We start from the raw sequence: 25,410 nt of genomic DNA on the forward strand, positions 1-25,410 counted from the left end.
GGGTTAAAATTTTGAGGAAGAGTACGTCTGGCTAAGGGACACCTGGGAGATGGGAGGGAAGAGGGTTATTGAAATATGTAAGAACAATAAGATGCCCGGGGAAATGATGGTCCAGTTGTGGCGGGGAAACTAAAGATGTGGCGGTATGGGTAGGGAGGTGCTTAGAGGAGCTGCACTGAGCAAGCAGCACTTAGACCAGCGGTTCTCAACCTGTGGGTCGCGACCCCTTTGGCGGTCAAACGACCTTTTAACAGGGGTCGCCTAAGACCATTCTGCATATCAGATATTTACATTATGATTCGTAACAGTAGCAACATTACAGTTATGAAGTAGCAACAAAAATAATTTTATGGTTGGGTCACAACATGAGGAACTGTATTTAAAGGGCCAGAAGGTTGAGAACCACTGCCTTAGACTAAGAAGGCGAGGGGAATACTATACTTTGCCAGGTTCCATGGAAGTGTCCTAGCGCAAAGCTTCCCTGGCTGTCAAGAATGGGTTGTAAGTGTGCCAAAAGGTGAGCCCTTGGGGCCATCAGGGTGGCCAAGAAGCCTCATCTGTTTTACCTTAACAGTACCCTACAAGTATTGTCTGGGTCACAACATAAAATGACATAAAAGTGGTGACATGACTGATGTCTGGTCTGACAGCATATGACAGTGATGGCGAACCTTTTGAGCTCGGCGTGTCAGCATTTTGAAAAACCCTAACTTAACTCTGGTGCCGTGTCACATATAGAAATTTTTTGATATTTGCAACCATAGTAAAACAAAGACTTACAGTTTTGATATTTATTTTATATATTTAAATGCCATTTAACAAAGAAAAATCAACCCAAAAATGAGTTCGCGTGTCACCTCTGACACGTGTGTCATAGGTTCGCCATCACTGGCATATGACTTACCTTTGCCTCACCTACACCAGCCTAATTAGTGTCTGGTGTACAGCAGCTGTTCAGAATGTTTGAGGAGTTGTTACCACTGTGACCTATACCAGGAGTCTGGAGAACTGGGTTCAAGTTTGGCTCTGCAACTGATTTCCTGTGTTGGTCATGGGCAAGTCCCTGCAAGCTTTACACTGCCATCTCAGATTCTCCATCTATCCATCTATTTGAAGGAGTTGGACCAGAATCCATGGTTCTTAATGATTTGAAGGGTCATGACCCTTAGAGCATTTGATGACCTTTTCCCCTAGAGAGCATGTGTTTATTCCTAACTTCAAATCCTCCCCCTTTCCCTTTAAGAGATTTAATCCACGCAAGGGCTTGACTACCTCCTCATCAAAACTCACCTTCAAGAAGCCCTCTAACAGGTAAAAGCAGTCCTTTTGGGAACACCTTTCATACAACCCTGCCTCTGGGCCCTTGTCTTCTGAGTGGGCTCTACCTGGCATGAGTCCTCTGAGCTCTAGAAGACTCCTTAACGCCTGTAAATGAAAACATCTGTAGTACTCAGCGACTACAACACCCAACAGACTTGGATGGAGCTACAATAGATATGACCTGAAATACGGTCATCTTGAAAATGTTGAGCACTAGAAAACATCGTTCATCTTAAGACCTAATTCAGGTTTTTCTATCAGATTAATAGAAACTTTTTTTTTCTTTTTACGAACCCTTCTGTTGAGGGCTGACTTTCAATAGATTGCAGTGAGGGAGCTGCTCTGCTACATACAAAACCCCGACCCAGCAACTGGTCGTCTACGAATGGTTTAGCACCAGGTTAATAGAAACGTAATGTGGAATTGTCTCGGGCAAGGAACATGAAATACAGAAGGGATAAATGCTGACTGCCTTAAGAGCACAAGGGAACAGACTTTCTGGGGAGGCAGTGCCATAACATGGTAGGAGGAGGAAGGGCATTGCTAGACCCAGACTGGTGCCAAGTCCAATGAATTGAGTTCAAGTACCAACCTCAACACATCCACTCTCCATGTGACCCTAGAAAAGATGTTCGTGAGGTAAGGGATAACAGCACCCAGCACGTAAGGTGCTTGACTACCTTTGTGGAACTGAAACCTGGCCATGAAATTTGCTTGACAAATTTATCTGAACCTCTTTCCTTATGAGATTTGAAGGATCCATGTAAGAATTTGGCTAGATCCTTTATGAAGCCTACCTAGCAAAAGCCTGTCACACAGAACCTCAATAAATAGAAGCTGGTGCTCTTTAGGGATAAATGAGATGTCACCAGTGTCACTTATTCCTAATACTGCTGGCAGGAGAGAAAAATCAAGTATCTTTCCTGTGGTTTTCTGTGCAGCTCCTGCCTGAGATATGGCTGCCTTTTGTGAACCTCTTCCTTCAATTCATTCCACCCATGTGAATAGGATTCAAAATTCTTTAATCATTTTCACTATAGCTCAGTGTGATGCGCTGACTCAACGAGTCAAAAAGCCTAATCCTACCCTAGCAGATTATATCTGAAACTGAGTGACCAAAAATACTTTACCTAGAAATAACTTGCTCTGCAGACTGAATCCTGTTGAGGTTTGCAATCCCCCAGAAAATAAAAAACTTAATTTAATAACATGGTTACAAACCCTCTGAGAGGTTGGGAGAAAATCAACTGGTCTTTACTAAAAGCCCAGTTAGTGCCTGGCACAATGTAGCACACCTAAAACCTCAGTTGCATTGGCAGCAGCACGCAAATAAAACCTTTTTGCTATGAACCTTGAGTAGATGGTTATGCATAAAACGGAGTGTTCAGCAACATTATTCACGCCCTTCTGTAATAATTTTATTTCAAATATATTTACCAGGGAAATTAAACTTGGAAAATGACTCCCAATCTTCCCCAACAGCTCCCAAGGATTTTCTTGCTTTGTAAAAAGCAAGCTCAGCTCCATGTTTTCTGTTTGTAAGGAAGAGATCTTAATAGCCACTGGCAACTTGTATCAACACAAACAAGCTTTCAACACCTAACACTGAACTATATGTAAAAAATGTAGGGTAAGAAGCTGAATATTGACATCCTATTTAAACAAAACAAAACTATATTGCCTCTTTTGCCACTAACTTACTAAGTGGTCCTGTGCAGAGATTTGGGCCAAGTGTGTCCATCTATTTAAAAGAGGGAATAGGGTGATTGAGATGGTGCCTGTGGTCTCTTCCAGTTCACATTTGAGTCTGGGTCCTTCATCTTTTGCTTATCTTTATGGTAGAGCCAGTTTAGACCAAAGACAAAATTTCTGATAATGCTCTAACATGTGCTCATTTTATTTAGATTCTAAATTAGCATCACAGAAAACTCTGATTAAAGAAGGGTGGTTGATCCTTTACTAGAAAATTTAAGACCATTATATCTGGTTGGAAGTAAACTTCCCACCCTCTGGTTCCTTCTTTAAATGAAGTTTTAAAATTTTTTTTATCAAGGTTCCCCTTGTGGACCTTTTGGTATCATGGGCTGTTTATATAAAAAGAATCCCACAACTTGCTTTTGAGACCTGCATCCTAAAACCAAAATAGCTCATGATACAGCCTCTAAGTCATCATTTATTGATTTATAGAGCCCCCATCACATGATTGAGGTGCTTTACAATACAGTAAACATCAAAACAGAACTCACATAGTTAAATACAATCAACAAATTACAGAACTAAAACTGGAATGAAGCAACATTATGTCAAATTTCAAAGATGCTGAGAAGTGGCAGTACAAAAGGTAATTCCACCAACTGGAGACCAGACGGGCAAAGATACACAGGCACCACAACCCCAAATAGGCAGATTTGTAAAGGGTGAGTGAGTGTAAGATAAAATTTCACAACTAAGAATGAAGGCCATTAAAAAATACTAGTGACACCCAAGTGATCACACAACCAGTGGAATAACCTCACAAAGATATTACCTTATAAATAACAAGGTAAAACCAACTTCATATGGATTTTAAACTCTTTACAAAGAGGCCAAAAAGCCACTGACATCATCTATCCTGTTATGAACAGACTGAATTCTATAAGCCTTTACAAGAACTTAGAATAAATTTAGGAAGCAGCCAACAGTTCTATAATCCATGACTATGGAGATGTCAATAGTTGGCACAAGGTTAGGGAGAAAAATCCTTTTCCTAAAGCAGAGAGGACTCACCTCACACTAACGGCAAGGCACTGGTGGGACAACAGCCACCTGGATCAGTGTCACCCAAGTGTGATTTAACAAATATGGAGGCATTTAAATTCACACTGTCAGATGAACTCTTGGAAAGGCACAGATGACACCTCTGACAGAGGAAAAGTCAAAACATCTATCTAGGCCTGTGTTTCCATGTGTAGCATGGCCAGGGCACCAGGTGGAAAGGTGCACTCATTTCTGGCTCTCCCTTCTAGATCTAAACTAAACACATATGATTATACCAAAGTAACTGAATTAAAGTGGCACTTAAAAGTTCCAAGAATAGTTGTCCCTGAGTTACTAGGTCATTTGCCACTCCCAAATCACTAGGTTTTAAACTCAACAGATTGCTAGGCAGAATTTTTGCAACAGGATAGCAAAATTCAGACTTCATTTTGTCACAACCACCACCATGTGAACAATTTCTGATTTAAGAGTAAAGGGATTGCGTTCAAAGTCCCAGGTAGGTGTGCAGTACTGACACTTAGGGGCAACAATTCTTAAGAGTCTTAAAAAAAAAAGTCACAAAGTTCTTAAAGAAATTTGGGCCACAATGAATAAAATAAAAAATTTCACATTCAGTCATTACACATTTATGGGTTTTTATAATGCTTCAGAGTGGAAAACAGCCTGAGATTTAGAAAAATCACTCTCTATGGTGACTACGTCCTTAACCATTTTACTTCTGCTTAAAAAAGGACATGCAAAGTTCATAAAGGACTAGGCTACTTGCAGGAATCCTTTCATTATTCTGCCAAAATAGTTCTCCAAACTCATCAGAGCAGAGATGCACCAATTCTCACAAATACCATGTCCAATCTGGTACTGTCTCAAGTTCTATCCCTCATCTGCCAAAAACTACTTCCCAATCCCAACCTCACACCAAACAGAGAGGAATCTGGACCTCCCTTTAACATTGTACATGCTCATTTTACCATTTCCTGAAATTATTTTAGAAAACTCACGAAATATATTTATACTCAAACATTAATAAAATCCAAGTGCACTGTCAGTGACAGAATCTGTATGTCAAAACAGAAAGCATTTACACCTCTGTAATGCTTTGAGATTCACTTAAGAATCTAGATAGAGACAAATAAATATACTGTCATGGTCATGTGATTTTCAAGTATTAAGAGTTTGTTTGCATAAAGAATCAACCTGAGATTTTTCTAAACTGCACTTCTCTGGCATTCAGTATTATAACCTTCATTCAATACAATAAAAGCCAACAACTTGACAATTATTGGAAAAAAATTATATTTTGGAAGAACTCACTACATAAGGTGACAGAATTCCAAAATCAAATTACATGAAAATATACATCGCAATTTCTTTGTACAATAAGTGAGAAAAATCTGAGTATAGAAGAATCGAGGCAAAGAAATATGAAGGGCTAAGGTTATGAGGGTAAATAGCATTTTTAATAGCAAACCCAGAAGTTAAGTAGAAAGCCTGTAGCTGTGCATGCTTTAGTCATCCAACTTTAACATTAGGTAACTGGAGGGCAAAAATAAAACCAAATCAGAATTTTGTATAATTGGGGTAAATTTCACTAAATTGAATTCAGAACCAACTCTTTTTAGTTCTTAGGAATAATGACAGTTCAAGAGCTCTCAACAGCCAAAAAATGTTATTGCTACATCCAATCCAAGTGACGGGTACAACTAGAATACAAAAAGGACAAAGCACCTAGTGATGACCACTCCTCCGAAGTCATCATTAAAATCAAGTAACTGCTTATTTAGTATTTCAGTATTGGAACTAAATGATTTGAAAACCTTCTGGCAGATAGAAGAGATAAACACAAAGGGGAGTGTGTCAAAACAAAGAAGATACAAACTTTAGTAAATGGAAAGAGTTTAATGAAGCCTCAATGGTTTAAAGGAAATTAAATGGAAACTTTTCATCCTAATTGCTTTTCATCTGACATGCTTTAAAGAGTCTTTTAAAACATAAGAAACAATGAGTAGGGGAAGAAAACCTGCTAAAATCTTTTAGAATTTACACGATTCTTATTCTACTACAAGAAAGCATTATTTGGTACAAGGTGTATTTGTGGATGTACATGAACAGTATATATATTATCCGGATCATGTTGTGCTATGTACAGGTCTTTACAATTCTTCCTGAAGGTTAAAACAGTTCATTAGAATTCAAAATACGTAATCATCTGTAAGTTGGCACTTGTTAGGCTCTTGTCAGCAATGATACTGGCATGTTTTATTGCAGCCCAGTTCCAGCCAGTGTTTGCCAACTTGTTACAAGAGAAGTCCAGCAATAGGTGGGTAGAGTGCAGGAAAAACAGTGCCATGTTTCTCGATTGGAGACCTACAACAAAACAAACAGCATTATAAAATAAATTTATAAATTACAAAAGAATCTATTATAAATTTTTACTCACATGCTATTTCTTTAAAAACAAATTAATTTCATTTTAAGGTAACCTTTGTGTTTGTCCAATATGGGAGCCACATATGGCCACTTCACTTTACATTTAAGTAATAGTAAATAAAATTTTAAATGTAGTTCCTGCCATGGCCAGTGGCTCAATGGTTAGGGCATTTGGCCCAAGCACCATATATCCATCCACCTGTTAAAGTCACACATTTTATTAAAAGGCCCTAAAAATACAGAGCAGACAGTATGCTTCCAAATAAAAAACACTTTTTGATATCACAGACAATAAAAGTACTCGCTCAGGGGTAGTGGTTAGCCATTCTTAAGTGAAAGCAGTCCATGAATTAATAAACAGCTTAGTATCGCCGAAACTGGTTTGGCTCAGTGGATAGAGCGTCAGCCTGCGGACCGAAGGGTCCCGGGTTCGATTCCGGTCAAGGGCATGTACCTGGGTTGCGGGCACTTCCCCAGGGGGGATGCGCAAGAGGCAGCTGATCGATGTTTCTCTCTCATCGATGTTTTTAACTATCTCTCTCCCTTCCTCTCTGTAAAAAATCAATAAAATATATTTAAAAAAAAATAAAACAGCTTAGTATCAAGAAGTTTTCCCATTACTTTCACACAGACACTTCCAAAAGTTCCAATTCATACTGAACTGGCACTAAGTATACTAGTAGAAAACAATTCTCCCCTCTCACCTGCCCTGCATATCACCAATTCACTGGTTTTCCACCAAAACTGATTCTTATATCTTATTAGAGGCCCGGTGCACGAAATTCGTGCACACGTGTGTGTGGGGGGGGGGGCCGGGGGGGTGGCGGGGGGAAGTTGTCCCTCAAACCTGGATTGTGAGGGTGCAGGCCAGGCCACGAGACCCCACCAGTGCACAATCGGAGCTGGGGAGGGATGCAGGAAGTTGGCCAGCTGGGGAGGGACCCCGGGAGGGTTCCAGGGCATGTCCGGCCTTTCTTGCTCAGCCCCAATCAGCCGGATCCTAGTAGCATGCTAACCAACCGGTCAGAGTGTCTGCCCCCTGGTGGTCAGTGCCCATCATAGCGAGTGATTGAGCGGCCTTAGCATATCATTAGCATATTACACTTTGGTTGAACGGACAACCGGACACTTAGCATATTAGACTTTTATTATATAGGATTCTTTGTCTTATGTCCTGGCATTGGTGACCATCCACATCCACTCCCTGTCTGAGGTCAGTAATGCTTCACTCTCCTTCTTGTGGCCAACCAGCCCATATGTTTCTGTCTCTGTTTCTTCCTTCTGTCCCTCAGTGTGGAAATTATACAAGATGCTGTCCTTGGCCCTAATAAGTACTGCTCCCTACATCAAGTGAATTTTCACCTCTACTCTGGAAACTTCCAATCTCACCAGCACCTCTATGTCTAATCTCTGTCCTAACCATCGTAACCATTCAGTACTTAGGCATGTGCTGACTTATCAAAACCATACTCTGCTTCTACTCCTACTGGAGTTTTTAATGTGATTTAACCTTACCTTTTTATGTCTGATCTAACTGGCTAAATTAACGGCTTTTTAATTGGGCAGGATAATGTAGATAATGTATCTATGTAACTATCATGCCTTTGCAAATAGTAGGCATTTAACAAATATTCATTAACAAGAACTGAAATAAGCTCAGTGTGTCTCCTGTTCTTGGTGTTACCTCTCATTTCAGATATAAATCTTGATTCTTAATAACATGGAACTTTCACCCTAGCCAGTTTGGCTCAGTGGATAGAGCATCGGCCTAAGGACTGAAGGATCCCGGGTTCAATTCCTGGTCAGGGCACATGCCCAAGCTGTGGGCTCGATCCCCAGTAGGAGGCATGCAGGAGGCAGCCGATCAATGATTCTCATCATTGATGTTTCTATCTCTCTCTCTCCCTTCCTCTCTGAAATCAATAAAAATAAAAAAATAATATGCAACTATTAAAAAAGGAAGCAGATATATATATATATATATATATTATTGAGCTAGCAAAATATCAAAAGACAATGTTGAATTAAAAGTACAGAAAAAAACAAGCTTAACAGTAGCATAACTAAGATAGTAACTAAAATTAATCACTGGAAAAAAAGAGTGCATTAATTTCATTTAAAATTCTATTAAGGACTCTAAGCTGCCACAATATGCATACTGAATATATCTGGAGTACTTGCAACTTTAAAGAAGGCTGTTTTGTTATTAATGTGTGAACAGTGCTGACATATGTTAGTGAAGATTTCCAATTATTGCTTCCATACTCTTTAAAAACAGTAATTAGTTTAGTTTCATGAGTAACAGTATACTGTTTTTCAATTAACTTATTCTACGTAATGAGGTATTTTAACTCAACATTTTTTGACTCTATCTTTTTGATAAGTGAACTTTAATCTTGAGAGGTATATCTCTTTTTTTAAATAATTTATTGATTTTTAGAGAGAGGGAGAGAAACATCATGTAAGAGCAACATCGATTGGCTGCCTTCTGCAAGTTAATTTAGCCAGTTAGATCAGACATAAAAAGGTATGTTTCTCTCTTAGTGTCTACAAGAGATCAAGTCTGCAACCTGGGCATGTGCCCTTGACCAGAATCGAACCTGCAATGTCCTGGTGCATGGGATGATGCTCAACCAACTAAGCCAGATCAGTCAGAGTTTGACAAATATATCTGTTTAAAAAAATATATATATATTATTGATTTTTTACAGAGAGGAAGGGATAGGAATAGAGAGTTAGAAACATCGATGAGAGAGAAACATCGATCAGCTGCCTCCTGCACACCTCCTACTGGGGATGTGCCTGCAACCAAGGTACATGCCCTTGACCGGAATCGAACCTGGGACCCTTCAGTCTGCAGGCCGACGCTCTATCCACTGAGCCAAACCGGTTAGGGCAATAAATATATCCTAAAGATGTGAATGTTATAAGCATAAATTAACTCTAGTCCCACTAGTAAAGGAGATAATATATAATCCCTTATAAAATTTGTTTCTGACACTTCATTAGTACTTATCTAACTTACAATATATTATCAAGGTAAAAGTAATAAAATTCTTCGTTATTTCCTAAAGTTTTGAAGTACTGTTAAGGTAAAACCACACATAAGCTTAGGCTTCAATATGTTATTTCGTTCCTCATCAATTCTTTGTTGTCGCCAAGCCCTTTTCTAACTTGAAAATGATATGGGTAAAAACCATGAGTGTGTCTGTTGTTCCTAAGATTTTGTCATACTCATAAACCAACCGATGCAATGAGTTGAGCTTTGTGAAGATCAATGTGCAGCTGTATCCAGAACAAATACTCAGGATGAAGTAGAGGCTGGCATGAAGGATGTTCAAAACTAGCAGACTAAGGCAGTGTCTAGTAACAAGAACTTGATCTAAGGTGGTGGAAAGCAAGAGTTAAAGAAGGGAAAAGACATGGACCACTGACTAGATGTGATGGAGGTATTACATGTAATGATAATGAAATAACAAAATTATTAGCAAAAATAAAAAGGATATAAACAAGATGAAAAACAAATAATTTTGAGACTATAAGCTTATTATTATATCTGGTGGTAACAGCAATAAGTCAAGTTAATTTTCAGCATTTCAGGTTATTATAAAGAGATCAGCTGAAACCGGTTTGGCTCAGTGGATAGAGCGTCAGCCTGCGGACTGAAGGGTCCCAGGTTCGATTCCGGTCAAGGGCATGTGCCTGGGTTGCGGGCACATCCCCAGTAGGAGGTGTGCAGGAGGCAGCTGATCGATGTTTCTCTCTCATCGATGTTTCTAACTATCTATATCTCTCTCCCTTCCTCTCTGTAAAAAATCAATTAAAAATATATTAAAAAAAAAAAGAGATCAAAAAGTAGATCTGAGTCTCTTCAGAAATCAGAGATAGTATATAACCTTAACAATTCCACCCATAGGTATACACACTAAAGAAACACATAGTACATGTGCAGCAAGAAACAAGAATAGCCACATTCTCTATAATAGCAAAAACAAAGCAAAATAAACAAGCAAAAAACCCCCGCCATAATCTGGAAAATAAATGCAATTAAGAAATTAGAGGAGAGACGTAATTTATCTAATAACCCACTACATAACAGTGAAAACAGATTAAATGTAGCTGCACATAATACAGACCAATTTCAAGAATCTGATATTGAATAATAAGTCATAAAAAAAGGATGCATTATAATTCCATATATACAATTCAAGACATCCAATATTGTTTGGGAATACAAACTGATAAAATTACAAAAAAAAAGCAATGGTAAAATGGAAGAAACTTGAAATAAGCACTTTATCATTGGAAATTTTACCATCTCTAGTTTCTGAAAAAGAAATAAACTGCTACCATACTAACTAGTTTGGTATACCTACTTGAAAACAGCTGGGCCTACTAAAAGAAAAAGCAAGTAAGTTATACACTGTTTCTGTTGAGAAACAGCAAACTACTGGATACTAACCACTAGAAACTGAAGCCAATAAAAAATGCAATTCAAATAACTAAATCACATAATTTCCCCAAAAAAATATAACATTTATAAAAAAGGCAAAGTAATAATATGATTTTTAAAATGAACTTACCCTGAAATAAGTAAAATTACAGATATTGAATAAATGTCACTCAAAAGCAGTCTCTTGGCTTTTTCTTACACAGCGGGCAACTTTTCTTTTGAATTCTCCATTTCTGTCTTCCCTCCATTCTTTCTGTAGGTACAGAAGTGAGATCAACTGACTTTATCAATTCCTCTTATAATTTCTAATACTAATTTTACTTTGAATGTAATGCTTTGACAATATGTAAGCTGATAAGATAGAAAAGGAGTCAAAAAATACTTCTGCAAGGCACTCTGCTGGGATAAAAGAGTAGAAACCCCCCCATGCAAATCACCACTATAAGCAAAATTCTCTTGAAAAGGGAAAGATCATTAACAGTTTTATATTATACTAGAGGCCTGGTGCACAAAAATTTGTGCATTCGGGGGGGAGGGGGGGTCCCTCAGCCCGGCCTGTGTCCACTCACAGTCTGGGACCCCTCGGGAGATAAACCTGCTGGCTTAGGCCTGCTCCCGGGTGGCAGAGGGCAGGCCCAAACCCTAGGTGCAGCCCCTGGTCGGGCTCAGAGCAGGGCCGATTGGGGAGTTGGGGCGCCGCCCCCTGTCATGCACAGAGCAGGGCGGATTGGGAGGTTGCGATGCCACCCTCAGTCACGCTCAGGGTAGGGCCGATTGGGGGGTTGGGGCACCGCCCCGTCACACTCAAGGCAGGGTCGATGGGGAGGTTGCGGCGCCACCCCGTCACGCACAGAGCAGGGCCCATCAGTGGGTTGGGGAGCTCCCCCCCCCCCCGTCACACACAGAGCAGGGCCCATCAGGGGGTTGGGGTGCCGCCACTCTCACACTCAGGGCAGGGCCGATGGGGAGGTTATGGCTCTACCCCGTCACACACAGAGCAGGGCCCGTGGGGGGGGGGGGGGGGGCGCACTGCACCCTGTCACACACAGAGCCGCAAGGCGATCAGGGGGTTGGGGAGCTCCCCCGTATCAAGCACAGAGCAGGGCTGATCAGGAGGTTGGGGCGCCTTCCCCTGTCACGAACAGAGCAGGGCGGATAGGGAGGTTGTGGCCCCGCCCCCTGTCACACACAGAGCTGCAGGGCGATCAGGGGGTTTGGGCGCTGCCCCCTGTCATGCTGATCCCAGTGCCGGGAGGCCTCTCGGCTCCTCTGATCCCGGTGCTGGGAGGCATATTACCCTTATACTATATAGGATAGAGGCCTGGTGCATGGGTGGGTGCCGGCTGGTTTGCCCTGAAGGGTGTCCTGGATCAGGGTGGGGGTCCCCACTGGGGTGCCTGGCCAGCCTGGGTGAGGGGATGATGGCTGTTTGCAGCTGGTCACACACCCTTCAGGGTGGGGGTCCCCACTAGGGTGCCTGGCTAGTCTGGGTGAGGGGCTGAGGGCTGAAGCTCCCAACTGCTCCTTTTTTTCTCTTTTATTCTGGGCCAGCTTTAGCTCTGGCTCCAGCTCTGAGGCTTCTGCTGCTGAAAGCAGGTATCTGGTTTGTTTGGGTTCTATAATCGAAACAATGTATAACTCCAGCTCTGAGATCCCGGCTCGCTGAAAGCAGGTTTCTGGGGTTTTGTTTAGCTCAGGGGTGGGCAAACTTTTTGACTCGAGGGCCACAATGGGTTCTTAAACTGGACCGGAGGGCCAGAACAAAAGCATGGATGGAGTGTTTGTGTGAACTAATATAAATTCAAAGTAAACATCATTACATGAAAGGGTACGGTCTTTTTTTTTTATTAGTTTTATTCATTTCAAATGGGCCGGATCCGGCCCACGGGCCGTAGTTTGCCCACTGCTGGTTTAGCTTCTATATTTGTTACAATGTTTCAAGCTGCAGACTCAGAGGGCAGCAAGGCAGGCGGGGAACGTTGGAGTCCTCCATCACTGAAGCAAGCAAGCCTCATGTTCACTTCCAGCTGCCTGGCTGCCGGCTGCCATCTTGGCTGGCAGTTAATTTGCATAACTCCCTGATTAGCCAATGGGAAGGGTAGCAGTCGTACACTAATTACCATGTTTCTCTTTTATTAGATAGGATTGATAAGAAAAGTACAACTTATAAATAAGATATGCAAGCTATCTGAAGGATTACTGACTCTCCCTGACGGAAGCAACCAGAAAGTAAAAAAGACAAAACTCTCCTATATACAGTAGACAGGTGGAGTACATCACATTGAGATGATACTGAGCACTACTTCATGGGGGGGCGACGGTGGAGAAGAATGAAACAATATCACTATCACTGCCAGACACATGAAAAAGGAACACGAAGCAGCACTGGCACAGTTTCGCACAAGAACAGAGCTGATTTATCTAGCATGTAAATACATAGTAGGAAATTCCCACAAAAATGCCCAGGCTTCTTTTCCCACCTTTTTATAAAATAACATCCATTTACAAACAGCGAAAACCATAGACCTCTTCAATCACTGCCCTTGTGGAGGAACACATTAGAAAATAATTTTGCCCTCAAAGCAAAGAAGGCACCACCAAAATCCAATAATTACAATAAAATGAGCTAAATTATAATGCTAACATGTCCAGAGACTGAGATATATTACTTAAGTATTTATGAATAAAATGTTATAAAGTCTGCAATTTCCTCATCACTTAAGTAAAAGGAAGAAAAGAGCAATTCTAGGCAAAGGGAGATGGGGGGGGTGGGGAAGACACCTAAAAATACCATTTAGCCGAGAGAATTTAGAGTATGAGCAGGGTCCTGGCCAGTTGCTCAGTTGGAGTGTTGTCCTGTACACCAAATGATTGTGGATTCGAGTCCCGGTCGGGGTGCTTAAAAGAGGCAACCAATCGATGTTTCTGTTTCTCTTTCTCTCCCCCTCCATGTATCTCCCCGCTCCCTCCCTCCCTCTCTAAAAATTAATGAAAACATCTCAGGTTGAGGGTTAAAAAAAAGACTGCCCTGGCCAGTGTGGCTCAGTTGGTTGGGTGTCATCCCGAGCACCAAAAGGTTGCTGGTCTGATTCCCAGTCAGGGCACATGCCCCAGTTTCGGCTTGATCCCCAATCCCCAGGAGGGTGTGTGCAGGAGGCAATCTCACATAGATGTTACCCTCTCCTTTCCTCTCTCTCTGAAGACTAAGAGCAGGGATCAGATAGAAAGCTATTACAACAATGTAGGTAAATAAGTCAAAAGGACAAGAGTCAATGGCAGGGGGATGGCAAGGAGTTTAGAGAGACGATATAATATGACCGGCATTCTCTGATGACTGAGACAAGACTGGGCAAGGATGACTTCCCCAGTAAAAGATAGATTGGTAGATGATGGTTCCAAAGCAGGAGCTAGCTAATACAACCACCATTTGTTTCATCCAGTATAGCATAAACTTGGATAACCTGATAGGTTATATTATCTTCTGCATTTTATATAAATGGAGAACCTATGAATTCAGTGGGGCAAAAAGCATATGTTTTTCTCTATTTGCTTTCCTGAGAGAAAATATCATATGGGAATTTTTTCATTATCAAAGAAAATGACAGGAAGTTATCTAATAATGGGGGGGGGGGGGGGGTTGATGAAAGACCAGAAGATCAAAGAGTAATGAAATATGAAGAAAGAAGAAAAAGTAACAGTCTAGAAATGCTTCAATAGAACCAGAGCAAAAGAGGGAAAGAAGCTATTAAACAGAACTCTAAAGAAGGTAAAGCTTGAAAATGGTAAACGTGAGAAGAAGTAGTAAGAAGTAGGGCTGAAAATAAAGAAATAGAAGTCTGTATTGCTCAACAGTTTGGCATTCCTTCCACCTATGTGCAAAATTCTAATACCTTCCTAAAATAATAATGATATATATATATATATATTTTATATAAATATGCTGCGCTGAAGAGTACTAAAATTAGAGATGCTTCATTTAGGCATTTACATGACACCCCTCCTCCTCCAATCCTTACTCTTAGTTTAGTATCTGGCTTGCTACTCACACACTCGAGGGAAACAAAATCAGCACCTGAGCGCAAGCACACACACACACACACACACACAAATACATACACCTCCAATCTGCTTTCCTAAACCCTCATTTATTACTTATCATGAATGGAGGATAGTTACGTAGAAGGCCTACCTACAGTTCTGAAGAAGTCTTCAAAATACAAAAGAAAAACTGACTTCAAAGAAAGAGACTTCAGAATTTAACTTTTAAAAATCTCTAATTTGAACTCCCAAGAGAAACATTAAGTTCATTAAAGAGTGATTTCATGAAAAAGGAAACAACGAAGAAAAGACCAAGCATTTAAAATTAAAAGTAATACTGTCAAAATAAAAATTCAACAGAAGATTCAAAATCGGCACCATTTTTTTTTTTAATTCTTTATTAGTTAAGGTATTACAAATGTGCCGTTCGCCACCATTTTTAGATTAAAAGTTACAAGGGATCAATCTGAGTTATAGCTACAAGTTCAAAAGAGGGAATAATGCCGCCCTGGCCAGTAGTGTTCAGTGGTTAGAGTGCCGCATGTTCAACTCCTAGTCAAGGGCACATACCTTGGTTGTTGCGACCCCACTGAGGGCACATATAGGAGGCAGCCAATCCATGTCTCTCCTTTACATCAATGCTTCTCCCCGCCCCTTTCTAACTCTCTCTGAAAAGCAATGAGGAAAATATCCTCAGGTGAAGATTAACAACAAAAATGAAAGAATGCCAAACCTGAAAAAAATTTTCAAAATAATTTAAAAGGTAAATTTCCCACAGCCGAAGTCTTCAAAGTATACATCAACTAGAGGGATGGAAAATTTTACATATTGTGAAATTTCAGAAGACCAATAATCCAGAAAAGGACCTAAAGGGAACTAGAAAGAAAAAGGAAAGAAAAGGCACCTATAGACACAGAAGAATGAACCTAGCATCAACTTTCTCCTCAGTAACAATAAGTACTAAAGAAAAATTCTGTAGAAATTTTATTTTCTACCCTAGAATTCTGTAAACAAAGTATCAATTTTAAGGTCAGGACAGAAACACTTTCAGACATGTAAGAACTTAATTCCCAGCCACCTTTTCTTAAACATTACTCTTGGATGAAGAACAGCAAAAGAAAAAAGTTAACAACAAAAAAGGGGGCAGGGGAGACCCAGGAAACAGATGATCTAATACAGAAGAGCAGCAAGTGAAGGAATGAAAATACAAGGAAAGCAATCAAGCAGCAGGCTTAATCAACCTAATTTGGATCCAAAGAATGGAGGGATCCAGGAGAGAGATCTCCAAGAAAAATGGGAGTTCCTTAAAATAGGTATTCTTCACTGATTGAGAGGTGAGAAAAACAAACAAAAAATACATAATAATATGATTAAAAGGTATGCAATGCAAGTAGAAAAGGCAAATAAGAAAGGTAACCAAAACTGTTTACAAGATAGCTTGTGGTTTAAATATGAGACAACTGGTTAAATCAGACAAAGCAGCAGTGGGTTTCACAAAAAAGAACAGGACAGATTTTGCATAGTCTGTGAAGTCAAGTTTGTATATTTCAACTTCTTATAAAGGCCATTTTCTACCCTTATGAAAATTTTGCCTATTCACATTGTCAAATATTTATTTGTTCTTATTTTCTCCTTTTTGAAGATTAAAACTCAACTTGTCAGTTCCAATCTTATAAAAGAGCTGACAACTGTGAATGAAACAGGAATTACTTCTCAAAATGATTCTATAGGATTTTTTTAAATATATATTTTTATTGACTTAAGAGAGTAAGGGAGAAGGAGAGAGAGATGATGAGAGAGAATCATTGATCAGCTGCCTCCTGCACACCCCACACTGGGGTGTGCCCTGACCAGGAATTGAACGTGACCTCCCAGTTCATAGGTCGAGGCTCAACAACTAAGCCACACGGGCTGGGCAGGATTTTTTTTAAAAAACAGCTTTCACCTCTTCTCCCTCACTCTCTCTTATACTGTTTGAATACTTGACTAAACAGAAAAATAGAATAGTGTTCTACCAGGCTTTACTTCAACTTGATTACTAAATGCAAAATTTCAAAGCCATAGATATGAAAAGGGATTATCTATGTAGTGTTTTTCTACATCTAAGATCTCACCTAAATTGTTTTGTTGTGTTGTTGTTGTTTTTTTGTTAATCCTCATCTGAGGCTATTTTTCCATTGATTTTTAGACAGAGTGGAAGGGAAGGGCAGGGGAAGAGAGGGGTGGGGAGAGAGAGAGGAAGAGAGAAAGAGAGAGAGACACACACATTGATGTGAGAGAGACACATTAATTAGTTGCCTCCTGTATGTGCCACAACCAGGACAAGGGATCGAGCCTGCAACCAAGGTGCGTGCCCTTGCCCAGAATCGAACCCAGGACTCGTTAGTCCGCCGGCCAACACTCTATCCATTGAGCCAAACCAGCTGCAGCGGTTCTCAACCTGTGGGTCGAGACCTCTTTGGCGGTCGAACGACCCTTTCACAGGGGTCGCCTAAGACCATCCTGCATATCAGATATTTACATTACGATTCATAACAGTAGAAACATTACAGTTATGAAGTAGCAATGAAAATAATTTTATGGTTGGGGGTCACAACATGAGGAACTGTTTTAAAGGGCCAGAAGGTTGAGAACCACTGAGCTAGGGCTTAAGTTTTTATATGATTGAAGTAACCCACCCCCCCCCCCCCAAAAAAAGGTGATTTTAATCTTCTGGCTTTCATATACAGTAACAAATAAAATTCCAAGAATAAGAATAAAAACAAAAGGCTTTTCAAAGAAGGACAGAAGATTGAGTAACTAAGACTATTAAAAAAGACTAATAAAACAAAAATATAATGTGAAAATATAATATGGGCCCAGCCTGCATGACTCAGTGGTTGAGCGCTGAACTATGAACCAGGAGGTCACAGTTCAATTTCCTTTCAGGATACATGCATGGGTTCTTGGTGGGCTCCATCCCCAGTGTGGGGTGTGCAGGAGGCAGACGATCAATGATTCTCTCTCATCATTGATGTTTCTACCTCTCTCTCCCTTCCTCTCTGAAATCAATAAAAATATACATTTTTAAAAATAATAATAAGTGGGATCCTAGATTCTGGATTTTTAATAACCAAAAAAAGGAAGCTATAAGAACAATATTGAAGAAATCTGAGTATGGGCTGTATATGTATATTCAATAATAGTACTGTATCAACGATAGACTCGTACTATGCTTATATGGAAAGATACCCTTGTTCTTAGGAGATATATGCTGAAGTATTCAAGTATGAAGAGTTAGGATATCTGTAAAGTATTCTCAAACAATTTGGCAAAAAAAAAAAAGTAAAATCTCCACTACTGGTAAATCTAGGTGAAGGATATAGGAATGATTAACTAATGCCAGCTTTGTTGTAAATCTGAAATCAACAAAAACATACTAAAGACAAAAAAAGCCCAACTGATGAGGTTTAGAGGTTGAGCATCAACCCATCAACCAGGAGGTCATGGTTCGAGTCCCAGTCAGGGCACATACCTAGGTTGTGGCCTCAATTCCCAGTAGGGCATGTGCAAGAGGCAGCCTATCAATGATTTTCTCTTATTGGTTGATGTTTCTATCTCTCTCTCCCTCTCCCTTCCTCTCTCTGAAATCAATAAAGACATATTTAAAAGAAAATACAAAAAACTCAGGAATAATAATATGAACTTGATATTAAATTTTCCTAGGTATGACATGTAAGATGGTGTCCTTATTCTTTGAAGATCCAGGTTCAAGTATTTAGGGGTGAAGCTGAGTTGTATCTGTAATTTATTTTTGTAAAATGGATATAAACAGATACATACATACACACACACACACACACACACACACACAGAGAGATATATAAAGATACTATATTTCTGAGTTTCATTAAAGGGGAGGGGATATGTGCATATGACCACCTTACCGCAGCATCAACATTAGCAGGTGAGTCTCCATTAGGATCTGCCAGCATAGAAATAACACTAATCATGATGGTTTCCACGGTGTGAATGGGAAGCCAACGTTCCTCTGGTTTTTCATAACCATATTTATCTTCACCAGGCTCATGAAGAATAGAAATGCATACATCACCATTTTTATCAACTGCAAAATTAGAGAAAAAACAGTCCTGTTTAAAATACATATTTGAAATAACTTGGTTATACAAAAGATATCTATTATAGATCGAGTCCTAATTTCCACAGAACCTGTATAAAACAATGAATATACAGAAGTTAATTTCCAAAATGGAACCTGTTAACCTTCTAAGAAGACCATGGACTTTACTAACTAGGATTCATCTGAAAAACCCAATTGAATGTAAGTTATCTTGTACATCTGAGCAAAACTTCAAGATACCTAGCATGTAGCTAGATGTTGCCTAGCATTTACATGTAGTAAATACAGCAGGTCCTGGAATATTATGCAGCCGTAAAAAAGAAGGATCTCTTACTTTTTGAGACAGCATGGAGGGACCTGGAGAGTATTATGCTAAGAGAAATAAGCCAGTCAGAGAAAGATAATTATCACACAATCTCACTTATATGTAGAATCTAATGAACAAAACAGATCCAGAGACACAGAAGCATGGAACAGACAGTCAAATCTCAGAGGGAAGGTTGGGGGTTGACGGGGTGTGGGAAGCGATCAACCAAAGAACTTATATGCATATATATGCATAACCCATGGGCACAGACAATAGGGTAATTGAGGCCTATGGTGAGGGCAGGCTATAAGGGGTCAATGGGAGAAAAAAGGGGACATATGTAACCTTCAACAATAAAGACTAAAATATAAAATAGCCCTAGCTGGTTTGGCTCAGTAGATAGAGCCTCGGTCTGCGGACTGAAGAGTCCTGGGTTCAATTCCAGTCAAGGGCACATGCCCGGGTTTCAGGCTGGATCCCTTGTGGGGGGTGTGCAGGAAGCAGCCAATCAATGATTCTCTCTCATCAGTGATGTTTCTATCTCTCTCTCCCTCTCCCTTCCTCTCTGAAATAAAAATATTTAAAAACATATATAAAAAAATAAACAAAATAAAAACTCATATTCTCTAACTTCCTCTTCTATGCCACCAATACACCTTTATAACTACATATCACTATCATCCTTCAGTTTCACCATTAAGTCTACATGTCCACCTTTGCCTTATATAGACCATAATTTCCTTATAGAAAGAGACCATACTGCATTAATCATCTTTATATCTCCAGTGCCTAACAGATACTCAGATGCTCGCTTTTCCTCTCATTCCTATTTCAAAATGACTTTTCACTCTTTCCTTGTCTAATTCTTCCTGTACTTGCCATCATTGCCCCTCACCTCCTCAGGTATCCTTTCTTAAGTTTTAATTATTTCACTCCCCAGTAGGGGGCCTGCAGAAGACAACCTATCAATGATTCTCTCTCATCATTTATGTTTCTATCTTTCTCTCCCTCTCTCTTACTCTCTGAAATCAATAAAAATATTTTTTTTTTTAAATAAGGGCACTGTGGTTAAAAAAAAGTCTTTTCAACTTGAAGAAACACACACACACACACACACACACACACACACGAAAACACTTGTTCCCTCAGCTTTCCTCTTAAATTACCTAGGCCACTGCTATGTTTCCTCTTAACAGAAAAGAAGTGCCACTTACTGTGTACACATGTGCTCTCGTTTAATTCTCACAGATAGAGAAAATAAGGCTCAAAGAGGCTCTGCCTAGAATTCTATAGCTAATCTGGTGTAGCCAACAGTGAGAAGCTTAGTCATATCTTCAGAAATAGGTGCAAACAGACTGATATTGCACATTGAATAATTCAAGTGAAGCATAAGAAACCCTGCCAAAAGCCCAGGAAGAGATGAAAGAAATTTCAAAGAAACAAGAGGTGAATCTCATTAATTCATGCATCCATACTTCATGTAGGACTATTGTTAATGCATTTTCCCACAAATAAATTTTAGATATTTTTCTCCCTTCTAAACAAAAGTAATTATATGCCTTTTGTAACCACTGCTATCTCAGATGCTATGAAGTATGGTAGTCCCCTTGGTTCCCAATAGTTTTCAATTTGCCAGCTCTAGTCTCTCAGAAGACCCATTTGTTTTGCAAGCCACTAGGTTCTAATATATACTCCCTATCCATGCAATAATGCCTTAATTTATTCTATAATCCATACTCTCCCACAGATTTTGTTGAAACTAATTAATAAGGGTTTTTCTTCCTTGCAACTGAAAGAACCTTGACTAGGAGAAACAAAAGGCAGATTAGTGTAGTAGTCTAAAAAGACAGCTGATGCCCTGACCGGTTTGGCTCAGTAGAAAGAACATCGGCCTGCAGACTGAAGGGTCCCAGGTTCAATTCCGGTCGAGGGCATGTACCTTGGTTGCAGGCACATCCCCAGTGGGGAGTGTGCAAGAGGCAGCTGATCGATGTTTCTTACTCATCGATGTTTCTAACTCTCTATCCCTCTCCCTTCCTCTCTGTAAAAAAATCAATAAAATATATTTAAAAAAGAAAAAAGAAAATAAATAAATAAAAAGACAGCTGATTACAAAATACTGATAAGTCAACATAATTAGAAAACAAATCCTTGCAAGCTCATACAAAACAAGGCCAAAAGTTCAAGGAAACTGTGTATAATAAACATAACTTATCTATCCTAACCTTTGGTTCACAAGGTGGATTTTATTTATTTATTTTTTCACAAGCTGGATTTTAAATGGTAGCAGATCTTTGGGTAAAAAAGTCAATGTCTTCATTACACAAACAGCAGTACTGGGATGCTTTCCAAAGGTTAAAACGTACACTATTTCACCTCATTTGAAGCCCTCAGTTGTTTTATGAAATAGGTAGGACATGCCCTGTTTTATAACTAAGAATATAGTTTAAAAAGTCTAAGAGCTAAGAAGAGAAAAAGTAACTACACAATCCAGGTTTAATTACTTTTGTGCTTTTTGGAATAACCAATGAGTCACCTAATGCCTTGGAAATTATCTCTTCAATTTTAAGAGTTCTATTAATGCTGAATATCATCGTATCACCCACCAAACTTGCCTCTAGTTTGGAACATCATGAGACTCAAAGGAGCTGAAAACTAAGTAAAAAAACCATTTTTTCCATATGATCTCTGTTGCTCCTTCTCACCCAAAGAATCTAACGCATGGCCATGTGCATAACAAATACAATGAACTTAGTACAAAAATACCAAAGCAATTTCATTGAGAACTGTATCTTTCTTACTGAACTTGAAAACTTCAGTGACGGGCCATCATATTTGTAAATGTAAAAGCACAAATAGATAAACTTACCATTTGGATGCCAGATTTCTGTAATGAATTTCATTTTAGGAGGCCGGAGGGGATAATCTTTTGGGAAAGTGAGATGAGCCTTAAAAACACCACCTTCACTGGAAAGCAAAACATAAACAAGTCCTTGCCAATAAGTTCCTGCTTATAAGTAAACAATTATTAAAACAAACATAAAAACAAGGGTGCTGGTGTTGACAGCATAAATAAATGAATAATCTGGATTTCAAGCAGTTTACTTTATAAATAACCAGGTTTAAAAACTGTCATACCTACACCATCTTCTTAAACTCTCAAAAAACTAGTAAATATCTCAAAAAAGACATCCAAATCAGATTGCACTACTGCTGAGCTACAAAACTTCCTATTACTTCCCACTGCACTTAAAACAAAATTTAGAAGGTTTAACATTGCCTTAGGGTCAAGTTGCCAAATTTCTATGTTGATCTCAAATCATCACTCTTTGTTCTAGCCCGTTTCCTTTCCTTTTTTCAAACACAGTAAGCTCTTTCTCAGCTCAGACTTTATGCACATTTTGTTGTTCCTTGTCTGGGAAGAAATGTGTTGACCTTCTATTCATTCATCCACTTATTTATCTCATCATTTAACAAATGATGTGTCAGACACTCGGAGCATAGTAATGAACAAAGCATACAGTCGCTCAAGTAATTTATATTCTAGTGACTTTCCAAAGGAGTCTTGTGCAATAGAACATTCTACACATTGGAGATGTTCTATATTTGTGTGATCCAATATGGTAGTCACCTGCCACTTGAAGTATGGCTAGTGAAACAAAGGAACTGAATTTTACATTTTATTTAATATTAATAGCCACATTTGACCAGTGACTGCTGTATTAGTGCAGTTCCAGAGCACTGATATTTACTTAAGAAATATTCTTGAAGAATTGTCAGAACAATAAAATGAGTTTTATATGTTAACAATAAAAAATGAGATGAAGTCAACCTTATGGGGCAAAAATGACTAAGTCCTGCATTGTGGCCTTGGTACCTACCACCTGTCTCTTCTCTTTGAAATACCAGTTTCTCCTTGTCATTCAGAACTCAGCTTAAATGTTACCTCTTAAGAAAGATTTGACTACCCAATTTTAAACAAGCCACCATGTCCCTTTATTACATTGACCAATTTGCTGCAACAGCAATTTGCATATCAGATTTTTTTTACTGTTCAATGTACATACCATTATGTGATTGTGTTTGTTTTACATCAGTGAGAAATAGAATTCTCAGCTCATTAAATGGTTTTCATTCACTGAACAAATATACATTGGTTATCTACTTGTGCCAGACACTAGTCTATGTAAAAGGATATAACAGAGCAAGACATTAGCACTGGTTTCATGGCACTTACCATTCTAGTGACAGAGGAAAATACAAAAAAAAAAAAAAAATCAGTAATAAGTACTGGAATAATATGAGAAATCTATTATTAAATTTAAAAAAGAAACATAAATATCTACTGGATAAACCCATCTATCTTTAAAATATAAAAAACACGGGTATGTTTACATGAAACATGACATAAATACATTAACAATGGTTAACTCTGGAGCACAGGATTATGAATCTTTTACTTTCTGTTTTGCACATTTCAGTAGAGCTTCACTTTTTAACCACAGCAAGTATTCATTTTTATTGCCTTTCTCTGATCATAAAAGCAAAATTGGGGAGAGGGTAATAAAAGAGAGGGAGATCATTAATACCAAGTAGTCCTAAACACTTAGCAAATGCCACTCACTGGACTCCAAGCATAAAAAGTAACCTTAATAATACAATTTTGGTAAAAGCAATAGGAAAAGACTGCCAAGGCAGAAAGTAAGAATAAAGTGGTAAAGCACAAGCATAACAAACAGGATAATTTGATTTAACAGTTAAAGAAGATGGTAACTTGCCCTGGATGGCGTTGCTCAGTGGTTAGAGTGTCAGCCCAAGAACCAAAGGGTCGAGGGTTCCATTCCAGGTCAAGGGCACATTCCTGGGTTGCAGGTTCAATCCCACATGTGAGAAGTAACCAATTGATGTGTGTTTCTCTCACATCAGTGTCTCTCTTTCCCCCGCCCCCACCCCAACTTTCACTCTCTCTAAAAATCAATGGAAAAAATATTCCTAGTAATGATTTTTTAAAAAGAAGATGAGAAATAATACAAATGAAAGGCTTTAAAAGAGAGGGGCGGAAGCCAATTTTTTTTTAAAGTAAGTGGTAGAAAGACTAAAAAAAGGGTAAATAAAAAAGTAAAATAAGAAAGAAAATAAGGACCTAACAACAAAACAAAAAAAAAGCTTTTCCTTCTGTACAGGAAGAAAACCAGACTGAGTGCAGTACAAATAGATATCCAGAGGCAGAAAGGAAGAAAAATCACAAATTTTATGCCTGCCTTACTGGCCTTAACTTTCATAATTTGTAAGATTATGTACTGAAGGGGAAAAAAAACCTGAAGATGAGGAAAATTGAGAGTAGAGTATCTGCTGTGAAGAATGCATTACACTGATAAAGAGATAAGACTATTTTCTCAGCCTGTATTACCCCAATTGTAAAAGATAGTGCCAAAACTGGTCTTAGAACAGAATTATATTAACTAGTTTCTCAAGCTGGGGCTATAAATCAATTAAGTAACTAACCAGTTTTCTTCTTAAATAAATAAAATTAGAATAGAAAACAAAGGTGCTTATCACAAGTAATTTGTTTCAGTTATATGATCTACACACATGCTTCTATTCATTAAGATGTATACACCTGCCGAAACCGGTTTGGCTCGGTGGATAGAGCATCGGCCTGCGGACTGAAAGGTCCCAGGTTCAATTCCGGTCAGGGGCATGTACCTGGGTTGCGGGCACTTCCCCAGTGGGGGATGTGCAAGAGGCAGCTGATCGATGTTTCTCTCTCATCGATGTTTCTAGCTCTCTATCTCTCTCCCTTCCTCGCTGTAAAAAATCAATAAAATATATTTAAAAAAAAAAAAAAAGATGTATACACCTAAGCATACATTGGGTCACGATGTAAATTATTCCTGATTATGGGTTGTGGTGTAAAAAAACAAAACAAAACAAAAAAAAACACAAACGGTTTGAAAGCCATAATTACAGAAAATAGCCAAGAATCGT

The 25,410-nt window shown here is 39.1% G+C and overlaps 1 protein-coding gene across 1 annotated transcript in view; it reads right to left on the reverse strand.

Moving 5' to 3' along the window:
• Nucleotides 1-3,439: 3,439 nt before the first annotated feature.
• The window catches only part of UBE2G1 (ubiquitin conjugating enzyme E2 G1), a 99,382-nt gene continuing 77,411 nt past the window's right edge, over nt 3,440-25,410 (reverse strand). The window contains exons 3-6 of the mRNA XM_081110640.1: nt 22,292-22,389; nt 18,922-19,100; nt 11,088-11,210; nt 3,440-6,441 (exon numbers count right to left, since the gene is read on the reverse strand). Coding sequence (XP_080966766.1) covers nt 11,124-11,210; nt 18,922-19,100; nt 22,292-22,389 — 364 coding nt within the window. The 3' untranslated portion in view covers nt 3,440-6,441; nt 11,088-11,123. The remainder of the gene's footprint in view (nt 6,442-11,087; nt 11,211-18,921; nt 19,101-22,291; nt 22,390-25,410) is intronic.

The sequence above is a fragment of the Myotis nattereri genome (genome assembly GCF_964212035.1).
Source record: "Myotis nattereri genome assembly, chromosome: 16".
NCBI lineage: Eukaryota > Metazoa > Chordata > Mammalia > Chiroptera > Vespertilionidae > Myotis > Myotis nattereri.